At 43.2% G+C, this 17,817-nt stretch overlaps 1 protein-coding gene across 1 annotated transcript in view; it reads left to right on the top strand.

Moving 5' to 3' along the window:
• Positions 1-17,266, top strand: part of slc30a2 (solute carrier family 30 member 2) — a 92,856-nt gene extending 75,590 nt beyond the window's left edge. The window contains exons 5-7 of the mRNA XM_055635491.1: positions 4,221-4,437; positions 11,632-14,584; positions 15,217-17,266. Of these exons, the coding sequence (XP_055491466.1) occupies positions 4,221-4,437; positions 11,632-11,772 (358 nt within the window). The 3' untranslated portion in view covers positions 11,773-14,584; positions 15,217-17,266. The remainder of the gene's footprint in view (positions 1-4,220; positions 4,438-11,631; positions 14,585-15,216) is intronic.
• The last annotated feature ends 551 nt before the right edge of the window (positions 17,267-17,817 follow it).

Below are 17,817 nucleotides of genomic sequence, written 5' to 3'. Positions count from 1 at the left end.
TTGAGTTTCTCCAGCATTTTTGTCTATCTTCGATTTTTCCAGCATCTGCAGTTCTTTCTTAAACCTCACATTTATCCACTAAACTGCATCTGCCCACTCACCCAACCTGTCCAAGTCACCCTGCATCCTCATAACATCCTCCTCACAGCTCACACTGCCACCCAGCTTTGTGTCATCCTCAAATTTGCTATTGTTACTTTTAATCCCTTCATCTAAATCATGAATGTATATTGTAAATAGCTGCAATCCCAGCACCGAGCATTGCAGTACCCCATTAGTCACTTGTACAAATTTGTAGAAACATAAAATTCAGGATTGTAATTACAGAGCTCAGTCTAAAAAGCATATAGTCATAGGGCACAGAAGCAGGCCATTTGGCCCATCACATCCATACCTTACATCAAGTATCAAATGATACTAATCTCATTTACTAGCAAATAATCTGTAGCCTTGTAAACCTCTGTAATTCAAATAGGCTTAAATATTGTGAGACTCCACCAATTCCTCTGGTTGCGAGTTCCAGATTCTCCAGCATTTTTGTCTATCTTCGATTTTTCCAGCATCTGCAGTTCTTTCTTAAACCTCACATTTATCCACTAAACTGCATCTGCCCACTCACCCAACCTGTCCAAGTCACTCTCACACTCTCAGTAAAGAACATTCTTCTGATCCCATCTAAACCTTATACATGAAATCTTACACCTATACCCTTTAAGTATATCATTCTTTAGGAAACAGAGGTTCCCCTCTTCCATTATTGATGGGGCTCTCACTAAGGTCTCCTCGATATCCCACAGCTCCACCCTTGCTCCTCCTCCCCACATTTGTAACAAGGACAGAGTCCCCCTTCCACCCCATCAGCCCTCCCATACAGCATATAATCATCCAACATTTTCACCACCTCCAACGGGATCCCACTACTGGCCACATCTTCCAATCTCCACCCCTTTCTGCTTTCCGCAGAGACCGTTCCCTCGGCAAATCCCTGGTAACTCGTACCTTCCCACCCAAACAACCCCCTCCCCGGGTACTTCCCCCTGCAGCCACAGGAGATGCAACACCTGCCCCTTTACCTCCCCCCTCGCCTCCGTCCGAGGACCCTGACAGTCTTTCCAGGTGAGGCAGAGGTTCACTTGCACCTCCTCCAACCTCATCTACTGTATCCGCAGTTCCAGGCGTCAACTCCTGTACATCGGTGAGACCAAGCGCAGGCTCGGCGATCGTTTCGCTGAACACCTCCGCTCAGTCCGCCTTAACCTACCTGACCTCCTGGTTGCTCAGCACTTTAACTCCCCCTCCCATTCCCAATCTGACCTTTCTGTCCTGGACCTCCTCCATTGTCAGAGTGAGGCCCAGCGCAAATTGGAGGAACAGCACCTCATATTTTACTTGGGTAGTTTACACCCAGTGGTATAAACATTGACTTCTCCAAATAGCCTTTGCTTTCCCTCTCTCTCTACCCCCTCCCCCTTCCCAGTTCTCCCACCGTCTCTGACTACATTCCAGCTCTGTACCGCCCACTCCCCTGACATCAGTCTGAAGAAGGGTCTCGACCCGAAATATCACCCATTCCTTCTCTCCAGAGATGCTGCCTGTCCTGCTGACTCCAGCATTTTGTGTCTACCTTCAATTTAAACGAGCATCTGCAATTCTTTCCTACACACATCTTACGTCTATACCCTGTGGTTTTTGAACCTCTGCTATGGGAAATGTTTTTTGCTATTTATCCTACTCATACCCCTCTATCAGTTCCAACCCAATACTTTCATCTCAGTTGCCACTGCTCCAAAGAAAACAATCAGTCTGAAGAAGGGTCTCGATCCGAAACATCTTTTGTCCATTTCCTTCCACAGATGCTGCCTGACCCACTGAGTTCCTCCAGCAGTTTTCTTTTTGCCCAGCCAACCCTGTCTTGCTTTATCCCAGGCACCATCTTGGTGAACCTTCCCTGCACCTTCTCCAGCGCAGTTACTGCCTTTCTACAGTGTGGCAACCAGAGCTGTACACAATATTCCTAACCAATGTTTTGAACAGTTGTACCACCGTTCTTATAGGCTTTGCCCCTGAAAAATGAAAGTAAATATTCATGGTTCGTGACATATACCAAGGTCTTCCGTTCTTCAATAATCCTGAGAGCTCAGCCATTCATAGTTATAATTGATTGATCAATTTTGGGCACATTGTAGAAATCATGATTGGCCAGGCTGCACTTGGTGTATGCATTCACCACGCTGCAAAAAGAATGCCATTAAACTAGGGAGGGTTCAGAAAAGTTTAACAGGAATATTGCCTGGACTGAAGCGATAAGGAAGTGATTGGATAGGCTGAAACTTGTTGTCACCGGAGCAAAGAAGGCCGAAGGTGACCGTACAAAATTATAAGCGGGAATGAATAAGGTAGAATCCCTTGTCTATCCCTCTCATCATTTCAAAGACCTCTATCAAGTCCCCCCTTGATAGAGGTCTTTGAAATGATGAGAGGGATAGACAGAGTTGATGTGGACAAGCTTTTCCCTTTGAGAATAGGGAAGATTCAAACAAGAGGACATGACTTCAGAATTAAGGGACAGAAGTTTAGGGGTAACATGAGGGGGAACTTCTTTACTCAGAGAGTGGTAGCGGTGTGGAATAAGCTTCCAGTGGAAGTGGTGGAGGCAGGTTCGTTGGTATCATTTAAAAATAAATTGGATAGGCATATGGATGAGAAGGGAATGGAGGGTTATGGTATGAGTGCAGGAAAGTGGGACTAAGGGAAAATAATTGTTCGGCACGGACTTGTAGGGCCGAGATGGCCTGTTTCCGTGCTGTAATTGTTATATGTTATATGTTATATGTTATAGGTAGACAGTCACAGTCTCTTTCCCAGGATAGGGAAGTCTAAAACTAGAGGGTGTGGGTTTAAGGTGATAGAGGAAATATTTAAAAGGGATCTGAGGGGCAAGTTTTTTACACAGAGGATGGTGGGTAGATGGAATAAATTGCCAGAGGAATTGGTCGAGGCAGTGACAATTACAACATTTAAAAGGATAACCATGACCTGGTTGCAGGTTATATTACATATATTAAACCATGCCAGAGAATTGTCTAGTAGTTTCAAGGTAAAGTTGTGGATTTTGGTAGCAAATGAGCTGAGGAGTTGATCAACAGAGGTGTAAAGGAAAGACTCTGAACTCTTGAAGTGTTGTTCCCTGATGCTGTAGATTTGCTGTCAAAAGCTTCCCTCAGTGAAACATGACATTCAAGCTACCAATAGTCTAGTTTCAGACAGATGAATCTAAGAATAATTCATGTTTTATAATTTGCAGCTGCCATACAATCAATTCAAAGATAAAAGCTACACTTATCTCCTTATCTGGAGAGCATGGCTGACGTGTGCTCGTAAAATGATTCTTCATTCCAAAAGTTAGATTTAAATTGGTTAATTTATCGGTTATAAATTATTATAATATTTAATTATATGGAATCTATTAATAACAAATTAAATGCAGATAAATGTCTCAAAATGTTAGCCAGAAAATATTACTTTATTTTGTTTCATAGATTGATCTATTTGAATTAGTCTTTGTTTTAATATTCAATATTTCTAACAAAAAAAAGAATACTTACAATTTGAACATATTTCATCTCGAATATTATGGTATTTACCACCTTACAAGCAATGATATATTACAACATTGACCTTTGATGTATGAAATATGGTCGCTAATTTGAACACAGCTGAGTACTACGACCATCAATCCAATCATAACCACATGATGTGTCTTGATGATATTGAGAAAGTGCAAAATATTAGGGTGATGATGGGCAATAATTCACTTGTTCTTCTTCAAAATGGTACTGCAAATGTTTTAATGTTCATCTGGGAGAACAGATGAGGCCTTGGCTTAACATTTCACGAGAAAGATGTGACTCACTCCATTATAAAAGGTTATGTGAACCTCGACTTTTATGTACTGGCATAGGACTCACCCCATAACCTTCTGACTTGGTAAAAATGCTGAGCTGACATGATCAGTAGCTTAAAGTGGCTCAAAATCACAAATAATGTCATTCAATAGGCTAGTGTATACACAACACAAACGCCTTTGAATGTGTCACACCATTGGCATTATTTGTGGGCTGTAAAAACTTCAAGAACTGAAATAACTCAAACTTTAATCCACCACAGTCCTTGAAAATAAAATGAATCTGATAGGTTTCTTGCAATCACTTCTGTTTCAGAATGGCTGTCATACTCCATCAATCAACCCCTTTCCACAGCCACAGCCACCACTATGCAGCTGGCTATGAGGAGTTAGAAAACAGCAGAGTTGATGAACACTCTTCTCACCCAAACCATCTGGGAAACACCAGTGTGAGAGCAGCCTTCATACATGTCATTGGAGATTTGTTCCAGAGTATTGGAGTGTTTGTGGCAGCCACGATCATCTTCTTTAAGGTTTCTGCTTTTATAAATATTATTTTAATATTGTGCATTATTTCTATGAGCTTATTCCACTGCAACAAATCAAATGTGCATTATGATAAATGTCACAAAATAATATTTTTTGATGGTAAGTAGTCAGAGATAATGTAATGGTAATTGTATTCACTCCAAGGCTAGATGCATTATTTTAGTGGTCAATAACTGATTCATTTTAATCATTAATGCTTTTCTCAAACTGGCACTCAAAAGAATTTGCAAAGAATTATGCCATATTCAGTCTAACCTGTCACACAGACTTTTTTTGCTCCATCAGTTCCTTGCTCATCTAACCATCTGTGTAGTCTCTGTTGCTCTCTCTCCCATCTGCACATCCAGCCTTCTCTTCAGTAAATCTATGCTTTTTGCCTCAAATGTTCAAGTGGTACATTTCACGATTTAACAATTTTTTTAGCCAACAATTTACTTGTCATTTCTAATTTGGATTTCTTGGTTACTGATGTTGGCTTCACCATGTGCTTTTCCCTCCAAGCAGAAATAAACTTTATCTATCTATCTATCTATCTATCTATCTATCTATCTATCTATCTATCTATCTATCTATCTATCTATCTATCTATCTATCTATCTATCTCTATACATCTTCTGTCTATATTCTATCTATCTATACACCATCCATCTATCTATCCATCCATCCATCCATCCATCCATCCATCCATCCATCCATCCATCTTCTAGCTATACATAACTAAAACTCTGATCTTGTGCTCTTCTGGTTTGCGCGTTTTTTCTATTTGCCCAAAAACGGTATGCGATAGCGCTACGATTTTTCGTCAGCTCACTCACCGTTCTCTTGTGCTGTGAGTGCTTCAAGTTTCATTCCGATCGGTAGTATATTGTAAACGTTAGCGAGGTTTAAAAATCGTAAAAACCGCACGTGTGCAGATCGATCTCCTCTCCTGCCAGTCAGTGCTGCACGTATTTGTCTCTTCTCCTGTCAGTCCCCGGGACGGTCCGCGCCTTCCTGCACCATTGCGTCTTTACCAGAGGTCTCCACCAATTTTCGGAGGGACCGGAAGCAGCCTGGCCCGGCCCGGAGATGTCGCCAAATAGAAAGTCTGATCCCGGCGGAGGAGAACGTCCAGTGCCCACTGTGAGTCCCAAACGCACTGCCAATGCAACGCCTCACAGCTCCAGTCCAATCCCCACAAGTCCCCCTTGCTGGCTCCTGCCCCCTTGCCCGTGATACCCCCCCTCCCCTCTTCGACTTTTCTCTGAGCTCTCCCCCCACCCCCACTCCCCCCACCCACATGCCGGCTCGACTGTAGCTGCTGGTGCTTCCAGGCCAAGCTGAGGATCCGAGGCCTGGCTCTAAGGGCGCCGACGGCTGATGTTCCTCTGGAACACGCATGAAGGGAGCCAAGCGGCAACCTCGAGATCCTTGGGAGGTGAGGAGGGAGTGTGGGGGAGGAGAGGGGATAGAGGGAGAGGAGGGGAGTAGGGAAGGGAGAGAAGTTATGGAGGGAGGGAAGGGAGGGAGGGAGTGACTGATGGTAGGGAAAAGGAGAGGTGAGGGAGGGATTGGGGGAGGGTAGGAGGCGAGGGAAAAGAAGAGGGAGGAGGTGAGAGGGGAGAGGGGGGGAGGAGGGGGAATAGAGGGAGAGGAGGGGGGGAGTAGAGGAGGAGGGGGGAGTGGGGGGGGAGGTAGGGGTAGGGAGTGGGGTGTAGAGGGAGAGAGGAGAGCAGTGGGGGAGGTGAGCAGGGATAGTGGGGGTATAGGGGGAGGTGAGGTGTGGTGGGGGGAGGTGGGAAATAAGGAGGGGAGATGAGTTATGGAGGGAGGGAGGGAGGGAGGGAGGGAGGGAGGGAGGGAGGGAGGGAGGGAGTGATTGAGGGAGTGATTGAGGGATAGGGAAAGGAGTGGAAGAGAGAGATGAGGGAGGGATTGGGGAGAGGGAGGAGGAGAGGGGAAAGAAGAGGGGAGGTGAAGAGGAGGGGGAGAAAGTGCTCGGGATGAGGGGAAGTGAACTGTGCCTGTACAATTGGGGGCTATGGGTGAATGGTGGAATATTGCGTTGGGGGACCAAGCCTCCTGTGTGACCACCCCCCCCCCCCCCCCCCCTTTTTTAGACAATCGACAATAGGTGCAGGAGTAGGCCATTCAGCCCTTCGAGCCAACACCGCCATTCACTGTGATCATGGCTGATCATCCCCAATCAGTACCCCGTTCCTGCCTTCTCCCCATATCCCCTGACTCCGCTATCTTTAAGAGCCCTATCTAGCTCTCTCTTGAAAGTATCCAGAGAACCGGCCTCTACGCTCTCTGTTGCAGAGAATTCCACAGACTCACAACTATCTGTGAGAAAAAGTGTTTCCTCATCTCCGTTCTAAATAGCTTACCCCTTATTCTTAAACTGTGGCCCTTGGTTCTGGACTCCCCCAACATCGGGAACATGTTTTTTTGTCTCTAGCGTGTCCAAACCCTTAACAATCTTATATGTTTGAATAAGATATCCTCTCATCCTTTTAAACACCAGAGTGTACAAGTCCAGCCGCTCCTTTCTCTCAGCATATGACAGTCCCGCCATCCCAGGAATTACCCATGTAAACCTACGCTGGACTCCCTCAATAGCATGAATGTCCTTCCTCAAATTAGGGAACCAAAACTGCACACAATACTCCAGGTGTGGTCTCACTTGGGCCCTGTACAGCTGCAGAAGGACTTCTTTGCTCCTATACTCGACTCCTCTTGTTATAAAGGCCATTAAGGGACAGAAGTTTAGGGGTAACATGAGGGGGAACTTCTTTGCTCAGAGAGTGGTAGCTGTGTGGAATGTGCTTCCAGTGGAAGTGGTGGACGCAGGTTCGATTTTTTCATTTAAAAATATATTGGATAGGTATACGGACAGGAAAGGAATGGAGGGTTATGGTCTGAGTGCAGGCAGATGAGACTAGGGGAGAATAAGTTTTCGGCACGGACTTGAAGGGCCGAGATGGCCTGTTTCCGTGCTGTAATTGTTATATGGTTATATGTTATATGTTAACAAGCCATTCGCTTTCTTCACTGCCTGCTGTACCTGCATGCTTACTTTCATAGACTGATGAACAAGGACCCCCAGAACCCTTGTACTTCCCCTTTTCCCAACTTGACGCCATTTAGATAGTAATCTGCCTTCCTGTTTTTGATATCAAAGTGGATAACCTCCCATTTACCACATTAAACTTCACCTGCCATGCATCTGCGCACTTCCCCAACCTGTCCAAGTCACCCTGCATTCTCATAGCATCCTCCTCACACATCACACTGCCACTCAGCTTTGTGTCATCTGCAAATTTGCTAATGTTACTTTGATTCCCTTCATCCAAATCTGATGTATATAGTAAATAGCTGTGGTCCCAGCACCAAGCCACTAGTCACTGCCTGTCATTCTGAAAGGAACCCGTTAATCCCTACTCTCTGTTTCCTGTCTGCCAACCAATTTTCTATCCATGTCAGCACTCTACCCCCAATACCATGTGCCCTAATTTTGCCCACTAATCTCCTATGTGGGACCTTATCAAATGCTTTCTGAAAGTCCAGATACACTACATCCACAGGCTCCCCCTTGTCCATTTTCCTAGTTTCATCCTCAAAAAATTCCAGAAGATTAGTCAAGCATGATTTCCCCTTCGTAAATCCATGCTGACTTGGACCGATCCTGTTACTGCTATCCAAATGTGCGGCTATTTCATCTTTCATAATTGACTCCAGCATCTTCCCCACCACTGATGTCAGGCTAACTGGTCTATAATTCCCTGTTTTCTCTCTCCGACCTTTCTTAAAAAGTGGGATAACATTAGCTTCCCTCCAATCCACAGGCACTGATCCTGAGTCTTTAGAACATTGGAAAATTTTCGCCAATGCATCCACGATTTCTAGAGCCACTTCCTTAAGTACCCTGGGATGCAGACCATCAGGCCCTGGGGATTCATCAGCCTTCAGTCCCATCAGTTTACCAACACCATTTCCTGCCTAATGTGAAATTCCTACAGTTCCTCCGTCACCCCAGATCCTCTGGCCACTAGTAGATCAGGAAGATTGTTTGTGTCCCCCTAGTGAAGACATTCCTCCTTAGTGTTCAACTCATCTGCCATTTCCTTGTCCCCCTTAATAAATTCACCTTCAAGGGTTCAACTTTGGTCTTAACTAATTTTTTTCCTCTTCACATACCTAAAGAAGCTTTTACTATCCTCCTTTATATTCTTGGCTACCTTCGTAACTCATCTTTTCTTCTCATATTGTCTTTTTAGTTATCTTCTGTTGCTCTTTAAACATTACCCAATGCTCTTGCTTCCCGCTCATCTTTGCTACGTTGTACTCCTTCTCTTTTTATTTTTATACTGTTCCTGACGTCCTTTGTCAGCCACGGTCGCCACTTACTCCCCTTGGAATCTTTCTTCCTCCTAGGAATGAACTGATCCTGCACCTTCTGTATTATTCCCAGAAATACCTGCCATTTTTGTTCCACTGTCATCCCTGCCAGTGTATCTTTCCAGTCAACTTTGGCCAGCTCCTCCCTCATGGCCCCATAGTCCCCTTTATTCAACTGTAACACTGACACCTCCAATCTACCCTTCTCTCTCTCCAATTGTAGATTAAACCTGACCATATTATGGTCACTACCTCCTATTGGCTCATTAACCTCAAGTTCCTTTATCAAATCCGGTTCATTACATAACACTAAATCCAGAATTGCCTTCTCCCTGGTAGACTCCAATACAAGTTGCTCTAAGAATCCATCACGGTGGCACTCTACAAAGTCCCTTTCTTGGGGTCCAGTACCAACCTGATTTTCCCAGTCTACCTGCATGCTGAAATCTCCCATAACAACCACAGCATTACCTTTGCTACATGCCAAGTTTAACTCCTGATTCAACTTGCGCCCTATGTCCAGGCTACTGTTTGGGGGCCTGTAGATAAGTCCCATTAGGGTATTTTTACCCTCACAATTCCTTAGTTCTATCCATACTGACTCCACATCTCCTGTTTCAAAGTCACCTTGGAAGGGACTGAATTTCATTCCTCACCAACAGAGCAACCCCACCCCCTCTGCCCACCTGTCTGTCTTTTCGATAGGAGGTATACCCTTCGATATTCAGTTCCCAGCCCTGGGCCTCTTGCAGCCATGTCTCTGTAATTCCCACAACATCATACTTGCCAATTTCTAACTGAGTCTCAAGCTCGTCCACTTTATTTCTTATACTTCGCGCATTCATATACAACACTTTGTCCTCCGTATTCACGTCCCCCCTCGCACCACTCGCAATTGGCCCTGACCTTACTCTGTTGTCCATTCTCAAGCTTTACTTCCCATTAATTCGAGAATCTTTTGTAATTTTTCCTGTACTCACTACCCCTTTAACTCCATGTTTATACTGCCAATTTGTCAATCCCTCCCCTCTCCCCCCAATGGTACTTATGGATGTTTATGGACAAATATAACAACATTTTGGAAGAAACAAGAGTCTGGACTAATAGGGAAACAAACTAATGAGACTGCCAGAACCCATTACGTAGGAAGAGGCTGTTGGACACTTAAAATAGGCATTATATGATACGGCAAAACCAGTGCGCTTATATAATAGAAAATAATGTTTAGCAAATCTAACAAACTGAAGGCTCCAGTGCTCACTACATTATTCAACCTCTCCCTGGACAAGTCCGTGGTCCCTGCCTGCTTCAAAAAATCCATCATTGTACCGGTACCAAAAAATACCTCCCCAGCCTGTCTGAATGACTACCGTCCGGTGGCCCTTGCCTCGGTAGTCATGAAATACTTTGAGAGGCTGGTGAAGAAACACATCTGCGCCTTCCTCCCTCGGAACATGGACCCGTTGCAGTTCGCATACCGTCCGAACAGATCCACGGACGATGCGGTCTCCCAGGTCTTGCACACCGCTCTCTCCCATCTGGACAGCCAGAAGGGGGGCTACGTGAGGATGCTGTTCATAGACTACAGTTCAGCCTTCAACACGATAGTCCCCACCAGACTGGCCGAGAAGCTAATGGAATTGGGGCTCAACACCTCCCTGTGTGCCTGGGTCCTGGATTTTCTCACCGCCAGGCCCCAGGTAGTCAAGATGGGAGGGAATACATCGAAGTCCCTTACCCTGAGCACAGGATCGCCCCAGGGTTGCGTCCTCAACCCCTTATTGTACTCCCTGTACACACATGACTGTGTGGCTAGGTTCAGCTCCAACTCATTAATTAAGTTTGCTGATGACACTGTGGTGGTGGGCCTGATCTCAGACAACGACGAGAAGGCCTACCGGGAGGAGGTGGCTGGTCTAGCACTCTGGTGCCAGGATAACAGCCTCCTCTTGAACATCAAAAAAACGAAGGAGCTGATCATGGACTTTAGGAGGGCACATCATCCGAGGACGTACACTCCATTGAGGATAAATGGGGATACTGTGGATTGGGTGAACTGTTTTAAATATCTGGGAATCCACATCTCCGAGGATATGACATGGACATCACACGCCGCAGCACTCGTGAGTAAGGCAAGGCAGCGCCTTTACCACCTCAAGCTATTGAGGAAATTCAGAGTGTCTCCGAGGATCCTCCAGTGCTTCTACGCAGCGGCGGTGGAAAGCATCTTGTCCGGAAATATTACCATCTGGTTTGGGAATTGCTCTGACAAGGACAAGAAGGCTCTGCAGAGAGTAGTGCGTTCGGCCGAACGCACTATGGGAACTTCACTTGCCCCCCTGCAGGAACTATACATCAGGAGGTGCAACTCCAGAGCCAACAATATCATGAGAGACCCCTTCCACCCGTGCAACGGACTGTTCCAGCTGCTACGGTCAGGCAAACGCCTCCGTTGCCATGCGGTGAGAATGGAGAGGTTGAGAAGGAGTTTCTTCCCAGAGGCCATTCGGACTGTAAACGCCTATCTCACCAGGACCTAACTCTACTGAACGTTTTTCTTTCCATTATTTATTATGTAAAAGAATATGTGTGTTATGATTGTGTTTATAGTTTGTTTGGTTGTTTGGTTGTTTGTCTTTTGCACAAAAGTCCACGAGCATTGCCACTTTCATTTCACTGCACACCTCGTATGTGTATGTGACAAATAAACTTGACTTGACTTGATTAAATTTTAAAAATGATTCTTACATTTTTTTTTTATATAAGCACTTTGTTCATTCTTTGTTTTTCAATTGCAGCCTGCATATAAAATTGCGGATCCTATCTCTACATTTTTCTTCTCCATTTTTGTCCTGTGCACTACTATTACTATTTTAAGAGATGTCTTCCGTGTGTTACTTGAAGGTAGGACAATTCAATGCCATTTGCCTAAAAATTGATAATTTTGATATTAGCCACGTCAGATCTTCCATGAAAATGAGGCATTAAATATACCATCAATCGTCAAATTACATTTGAAGTATAACAAGAGGACATGACTTCAGAATTAAGGGACAGAAGTTTAGGGGTAATATGAGGGGGAACTTCTTTACGCAGAGAGTGGTGGCGGTGTGGAATGAGCTCCCAGTGGAAGTGGTGGAGGCAGGTTCATTGGTATCATTTAAAAATAAATTGGATAGGCATATGGATGAGAAGGGAATGGAGGGTTATGGTACGAGTGCAGGCAGGTGGGACTAAGGGGAAAAAAAATTGTTCGGCACGGACTTGTAGGGCCGAGATGGCCTGTTTCCGTGCTGTAATTGTTATATGGTTATATATGGTTAACAGTCATTTGTGTTTACTTCATTAAATAATAGGAGTATAAAGTATTATGCTAATAGATTACTAGCACATAAATTCATTTGCTTACAAATTGTAGCATTATTTTGTGTTAGGATCTCTGGCTTGGCCAACATTCATTGATTATACTTTAATGCCCTGAATTAAATGGCTTACTTGACAGATAAAAGAAAAACACAATTTTGTAAGTCTGGGTCACACAAGGGCAAACGGAGTGAAGAAAGTATTTTTCTTTAACCAAGAGATTTGTCAACTGCATGATTTTTTGTGACAATCGAGTATTTTTATGGTTATCATAATTGACAAACATTTTATTCAGGTTTATGTAATTATTTTAATTTAAATTCCCCAGTTGTCATTTGTGTATTTGAACTTGTGTTTCCAGATCACTGCTCCAGGCTTTGCTTTGCTTATATTCTGACAATTTATAAGCAATGCAATTGTACGCAATACACAATGTGGGTAAACAGTGATCTTAGAAAAACAATGCAGATGCATCTTTTCCCAAAAACGACCTTATCCTGAATGTAGCAATGATGAAAATATCCAATGGATCTTTTCCTTGCAGTGAACATTTAGATGCGCAGTAATGATGAAGAGGCCTCAGCCCTTAAAGCACAACTTATGCAGCATCACTGCAGCAACTTGTGGTGATCCCTACAAAATGGAAGAAATTGGCAGAAAAGTGAAGACTCCAGGTTAAGACGACAAGGCAGCATCTCTGGGAATGGGATGTGCAAGAGGTGACTGGTCCAGCAGTTGGATAGCAGTGGGAAAATAGCTGTTCTTAAGTCTGGATGTCCTCATGAATATAACACGATCAGTACAAATTGACAACAACACTTACTACTCGATAACCATCAGCACATCAAAACTGTACTCAGCTCCCTGCTCTACTAACTCTATACCCATGACTGTAACCGGTCACAGTTCCAACTCCATCATTAAATTCACTGATGACACCATCGTTGTTGGGAGGAATTACAGATAATGATGGACAGATGACATTTCTTGTCGGGACCCTTCTTCAGACTGCTGGCATGGAATAATGACACCGGAATAATGAAGTTTCTTTGGAGACTACAGTATAGGGACAGAAGACTGTTGAGGTGAGAGAAGGAAGACATCGGTGAAGACTGTGGCCAATAAATTAGCACTTGACTTCAAAACCTGTCCAGGGATGCCATCCGGGGTGGAGTTTTTCGAGAGTTTACCCTTGTGAAATTAGTTTTGACTTCTGCCACCAAGATGTATGGGACTGAGTTATTGGGGGATGGGCATCACACAGAGCTGGAGCTTTGCTTGCCTGTTCAAAAGAGGCATAAAATGCACTGAGTTCATCAAGTAGAGATGTGCTATTGCCAAAGATTGCCCCCAATTTCGGCTTGTAGCTCGTGATGGTATTCAGGACCGCCACAGTCGTCTGGCATCCAGTTGACTAAATTGAAGCTCCACCTTGTTCTGCCACGTTTAATGTGGCCCCACCACCAGTCACATCTTCTTTTTGCCTTCCACAGAGACTGCTCGCTCTGCAACTCCTTGGTCACTCATCCTTTCCCACCCTTATCCCTCATCCACCAGGTACTTTCCCCTGCAACTGCAGGAGACATAACACTGTGGTAGTTACTTTACCAGACCGACAGTCATGATTAAAGAAGACAGCTCATTATCGCCTTGCAAAGGGCAATTACGTTTGGGCAATAAATGCTGGCCTTAGTAGCAATGCCCATATTCTGGGAAATTAATTAAATTGGGCCAAGAGAATCTACATTAGAAATAGTTAATTACTAGATAAAGTATAGTTTGAGCGCTTATACCGAAACAAATCAAAAACTCTGGACTTACAAACACACTGTCCATCCTTGACAATGTGATAATGAACTGTTTTCTTGGACTGCTAATATCGTTCCGGTGAAGTTACTGCCACAGTGCTGCTGGGTAGCAATCAGAGATCTAAAATACTGACAGCTGAAATAAAAGAATGTCTCACACTATATCCTCAAAGTGTAGGTGCTGTCAAAATTGTGAAGAACAATAGAATTCTAATTTTAAACCCGAGGCTTGCTTACAGTGAGACTGCTATTGTGCCAAATTGAGCAACAAGCTGCAGCAGTAATTGCATTTTCTCTGCAGTGGGTTCTTAAGAATAGGGACTTTTGTAACTTACTCCCCTCATGAAAAAAATAACTGTAGAAATTTCCCTTTCATTGCTTCCAATCTGAATAAACTTTGTTGTTGTGCTTTAAACACATGTAATAACCTACTGTTCATGCGTAGGTGCTCCTAAAGGCTTGACATTTAATTCAGTGAAAGAAGTACTTCTTTCCGTAAGAGGAGTGAAAGCTGTCCACAATCTCCAACTCTGGGCTTTGACATTGAACCAGCCACTGCTATCTGTCCATATTGCCATAGGTGAGTAATGCTATAATCATATTATTTATATGATTTAATTATATCATTCTATTTAGATCCGAAATATTGTTATAGAGAGAGAGGATGTTGTCTGGAAGTTTCTAAGTAGAAAAATTTGCTGCTGAGGTCCTCAAAAAAAAACAAAGACTTATATGGTGGATATATGGAACGAACTGTCAGGGGAGGAGAGGAGGTAGTTGAGACAGGTACTATAATAACATTTAAAAGATATTTGGACAGGTACATGAATAGGAAAGTTTTAGAAGGATATGGACCAAACAATGACAAATGGGACTAGCTTAGGTAGGGAATCTTTGATGGGCATGGACGAGTTAGGCCAATGAGCCTGTTTCTGCACTGTATGCGTCTAAATCCAAATCAGATTGGAAATAATGCGGAAGGTCAGGGCTCTGGGTGTTTGGAGTGGTCTAACTCTAACATACACCCAATTGATTGGGGAATTAGAAATAAACAATTTTAGACCATATTTTGTATCAACAGTACCACCAATATCACTAAATGCGTTGTCGAACAAAAGTACCAGTAGTTTACTTTATAAATGAATAATTTAATACATTTCTATTTCTGTGGATCACCTATGTAATGCTTTTCTGCTAATCATACTATTGCAGAGGAGAATGCAGATGCTCAAACTGTGCTTAAGGAAACCACTGAAATCCTTCGAAGCAAGTTCTCCTTCCACACTACAACAATTCAAGTTGAAAAGTTCACAGAGGACATGTTAGACTGCAGCCAGTGCCAAGATCCAAAAGACTGAGATTGTCAAAAACCAAGATCCCAGGAGGTGCCATTTGTTGTTGTGTTGTACATTTGTCTATGTATTTTACATGATTTCCAAAAATCTAGCACAGCTTCCACGGCCATTGAACTTACACCATTTGGGTATAGGAGCTCAATGCTTTTCTGCAAAGCAAAAATTCTATGGGAATGTATCAAAAATAGGCCAAATTATTCTTGATTGAGTAGTTACTTCCCCAGTCAGAAACCAAAGTAGTTTAGTTTTAATATTTTGGGTGGAGGGCAATACAGAATTAAGTGGAGTTCAATAATTATTGGTCTGAATTTTCCTGAAAATCACTGGGAGCTCTATGTGCAACTGCAGGTGTTTTATTCCATCAGTGTCAAGAAACTGTAAACACGGTTTACAACCCTGTGTGCACAGATCGGTCTTAGATCCTCGCACCCCACCCCACCACGTGATGTTCATCAGCAATTTCCCAAAGGAGCTCTGAAGTTGGGCTGATCAAAGAATCCAGAGGCAGAGAGCCAATTTTCTGAAATTTTCCAGCAAGTTGTAGAAGACATTGGTGGTGCTACACTTGTTATTCTGTGTTCAGTTTTTGTCACTCACCTACAGGAAGGATGTTATTAAGCTGGAAAGTGTGCAGAGAAAATGTATGTGGATGTTGCCAGGACTTGAGGGACTGAGCTATACGGAGAGGTTTGGCAGGGTAGGACTATATTCTGTGGAGTGCAGGTTGCTGAGGGGCGATCTTATAGGGGAATAGATAATCTGAACTTTTTTACACAGGGTAGGGGAATCAAAAACAAGAGGATATAAGATGCGATTTAATATGTACCTGAGGGGCAACCTTTTCACTCAGAGGGTGATGGGTATATGGAACAAGCTATTAGAGGAAGTAGTTGAGGCAGATATTATAATATAATTTAAAAGGCACTTGGACTGGTGGATGAATATAAAAGGTTGAGAAGGATATGGGCCAAATGTGGTCAAATGGGACTAGCTTAGATGGAGCATCTTGGTTAGCATGGACAAGTTGGGCTGAATAGCTGCATGACTCTGTAAGCCGCCCCCAGACCTATGCCAATTCACTGACTCCATAAATTTCAAAGGAGATATAGCTATGACCGAGAAAGTACATCTCATGCACTTTATATCTTTTGAACTAATTGGGATGTGACTAATTTTTAAATAGTTTTAAAGTGAAATGCATATGAGCAACACAGCCATCTTTTTATTTAAGAGCCAGTGAAGTCTGGGGACAAGGCTTAACCACCTTTCGATGCATTTCTGTGAAACAACATGTGCAGCCTTGCTACATGAAGTCATTTGCAACCATCCAGCCTTGTGCTACACTTGGCTTTGTTTAGCAGGTGGAGCAAGCTTCATCTGGAAGTTGCTGCTTCAAGATCTGTTCACAGTAAACACTGGCAGAATACAGGAATGGAGCAACTAGCTGCTGCTGCCAGGAAATTCCAGGCCACAGTTTATTGTGCACAACTTAAGGAATCCTGGAGTTAAAATGTAACAACTGGTTACCTGAACAAAATCAGCATATTCAAGACAAAGGGATTTCTTGATTTATTCATGATTCACCCAGAGAGATGTGAATCTGTGGAATTCTCTGCCACAGAAGGCAGTGGAGACCAATTCACTGGATATATTCAAGAGAGAGTTGGATTTAGCTCTTAGGGCTAACAGAATCAAGAGATATGGGTAGAAAGCAGGAATGGGGTACTGATTTTGGATGATCAGCCATGATCGTATTGTATGGTGGTGCTGGCTCGAAGGGCGAATGGCAAACCCCTGCACTTATTTCCTGTTTCTATGATTTGATTTCCATCTTTGCTAGATTCATCTATTTTTTTTAGTGACAAAGTATCTTATTCGATTTGTTCATCTTAAAAGTGTACATCGTAGTTTACAAGTATTGCTAGGTATAATTAAAACATGTTATAGTTTTAAATACATTTTATGGGGGTTGGGGGGCATGGGAATGTGTTCAATTGTGTCCTCGGGTGATACAATCTGGATGCAGGGAATGATTGGAATTGGTCCCTGAGTTTTGAGAGAGTAATTGGGTGAGTTATTGTTATCTGTGGTGCCTTCCCAGGAAGCTCTTGTTATTAGAGAATTCAATATGGAATCCCAACTTTGTTCACAAGAAGTCCTTACAGAAATGATGGGTAATGAAAATGGGTAATTGTAGAGATTTTAAATAGGCTTAGGATATTTTAACATTATTTTGAAGAGTATTATCTGTTAATTATTTACAACTGAGGAATTAGAGTAAGCAAAATTTGTAAGCAAAGATTTAAAAATATTTTTTCATATATTGGAAGGATTACGTAATGGGGAAGTGGAGGTTTCTGGTCCAATCCCAAATGTTCCTTGCACAAGAGTCCCAAAAAGTTGAGATATAGCTTGACTGGGAGGAACACAATAAGAACAGAGAACAGACATTTCTTAT

Source organism: Leucoraja erinacea, chromosome 5 (genome assembly GCF_028641065.1).
Source record: "Leucoraja erinacea ecotype New England chromosome 5, Leri_hhj_1, whole genome shotgun sequence".
Taxonomy (NCBI): domain Eukaryota; kingdom Metazoa; phylum Chordata; class Chondrichthyes; order Rajiformes; family Rajidae; genus Leucoraja; species Leucoraja erinaceus.
Note: the sequence above shows the minus strand (reverse complement) of the source record. Positions and strands in the feature narration are given on the sequence as shown.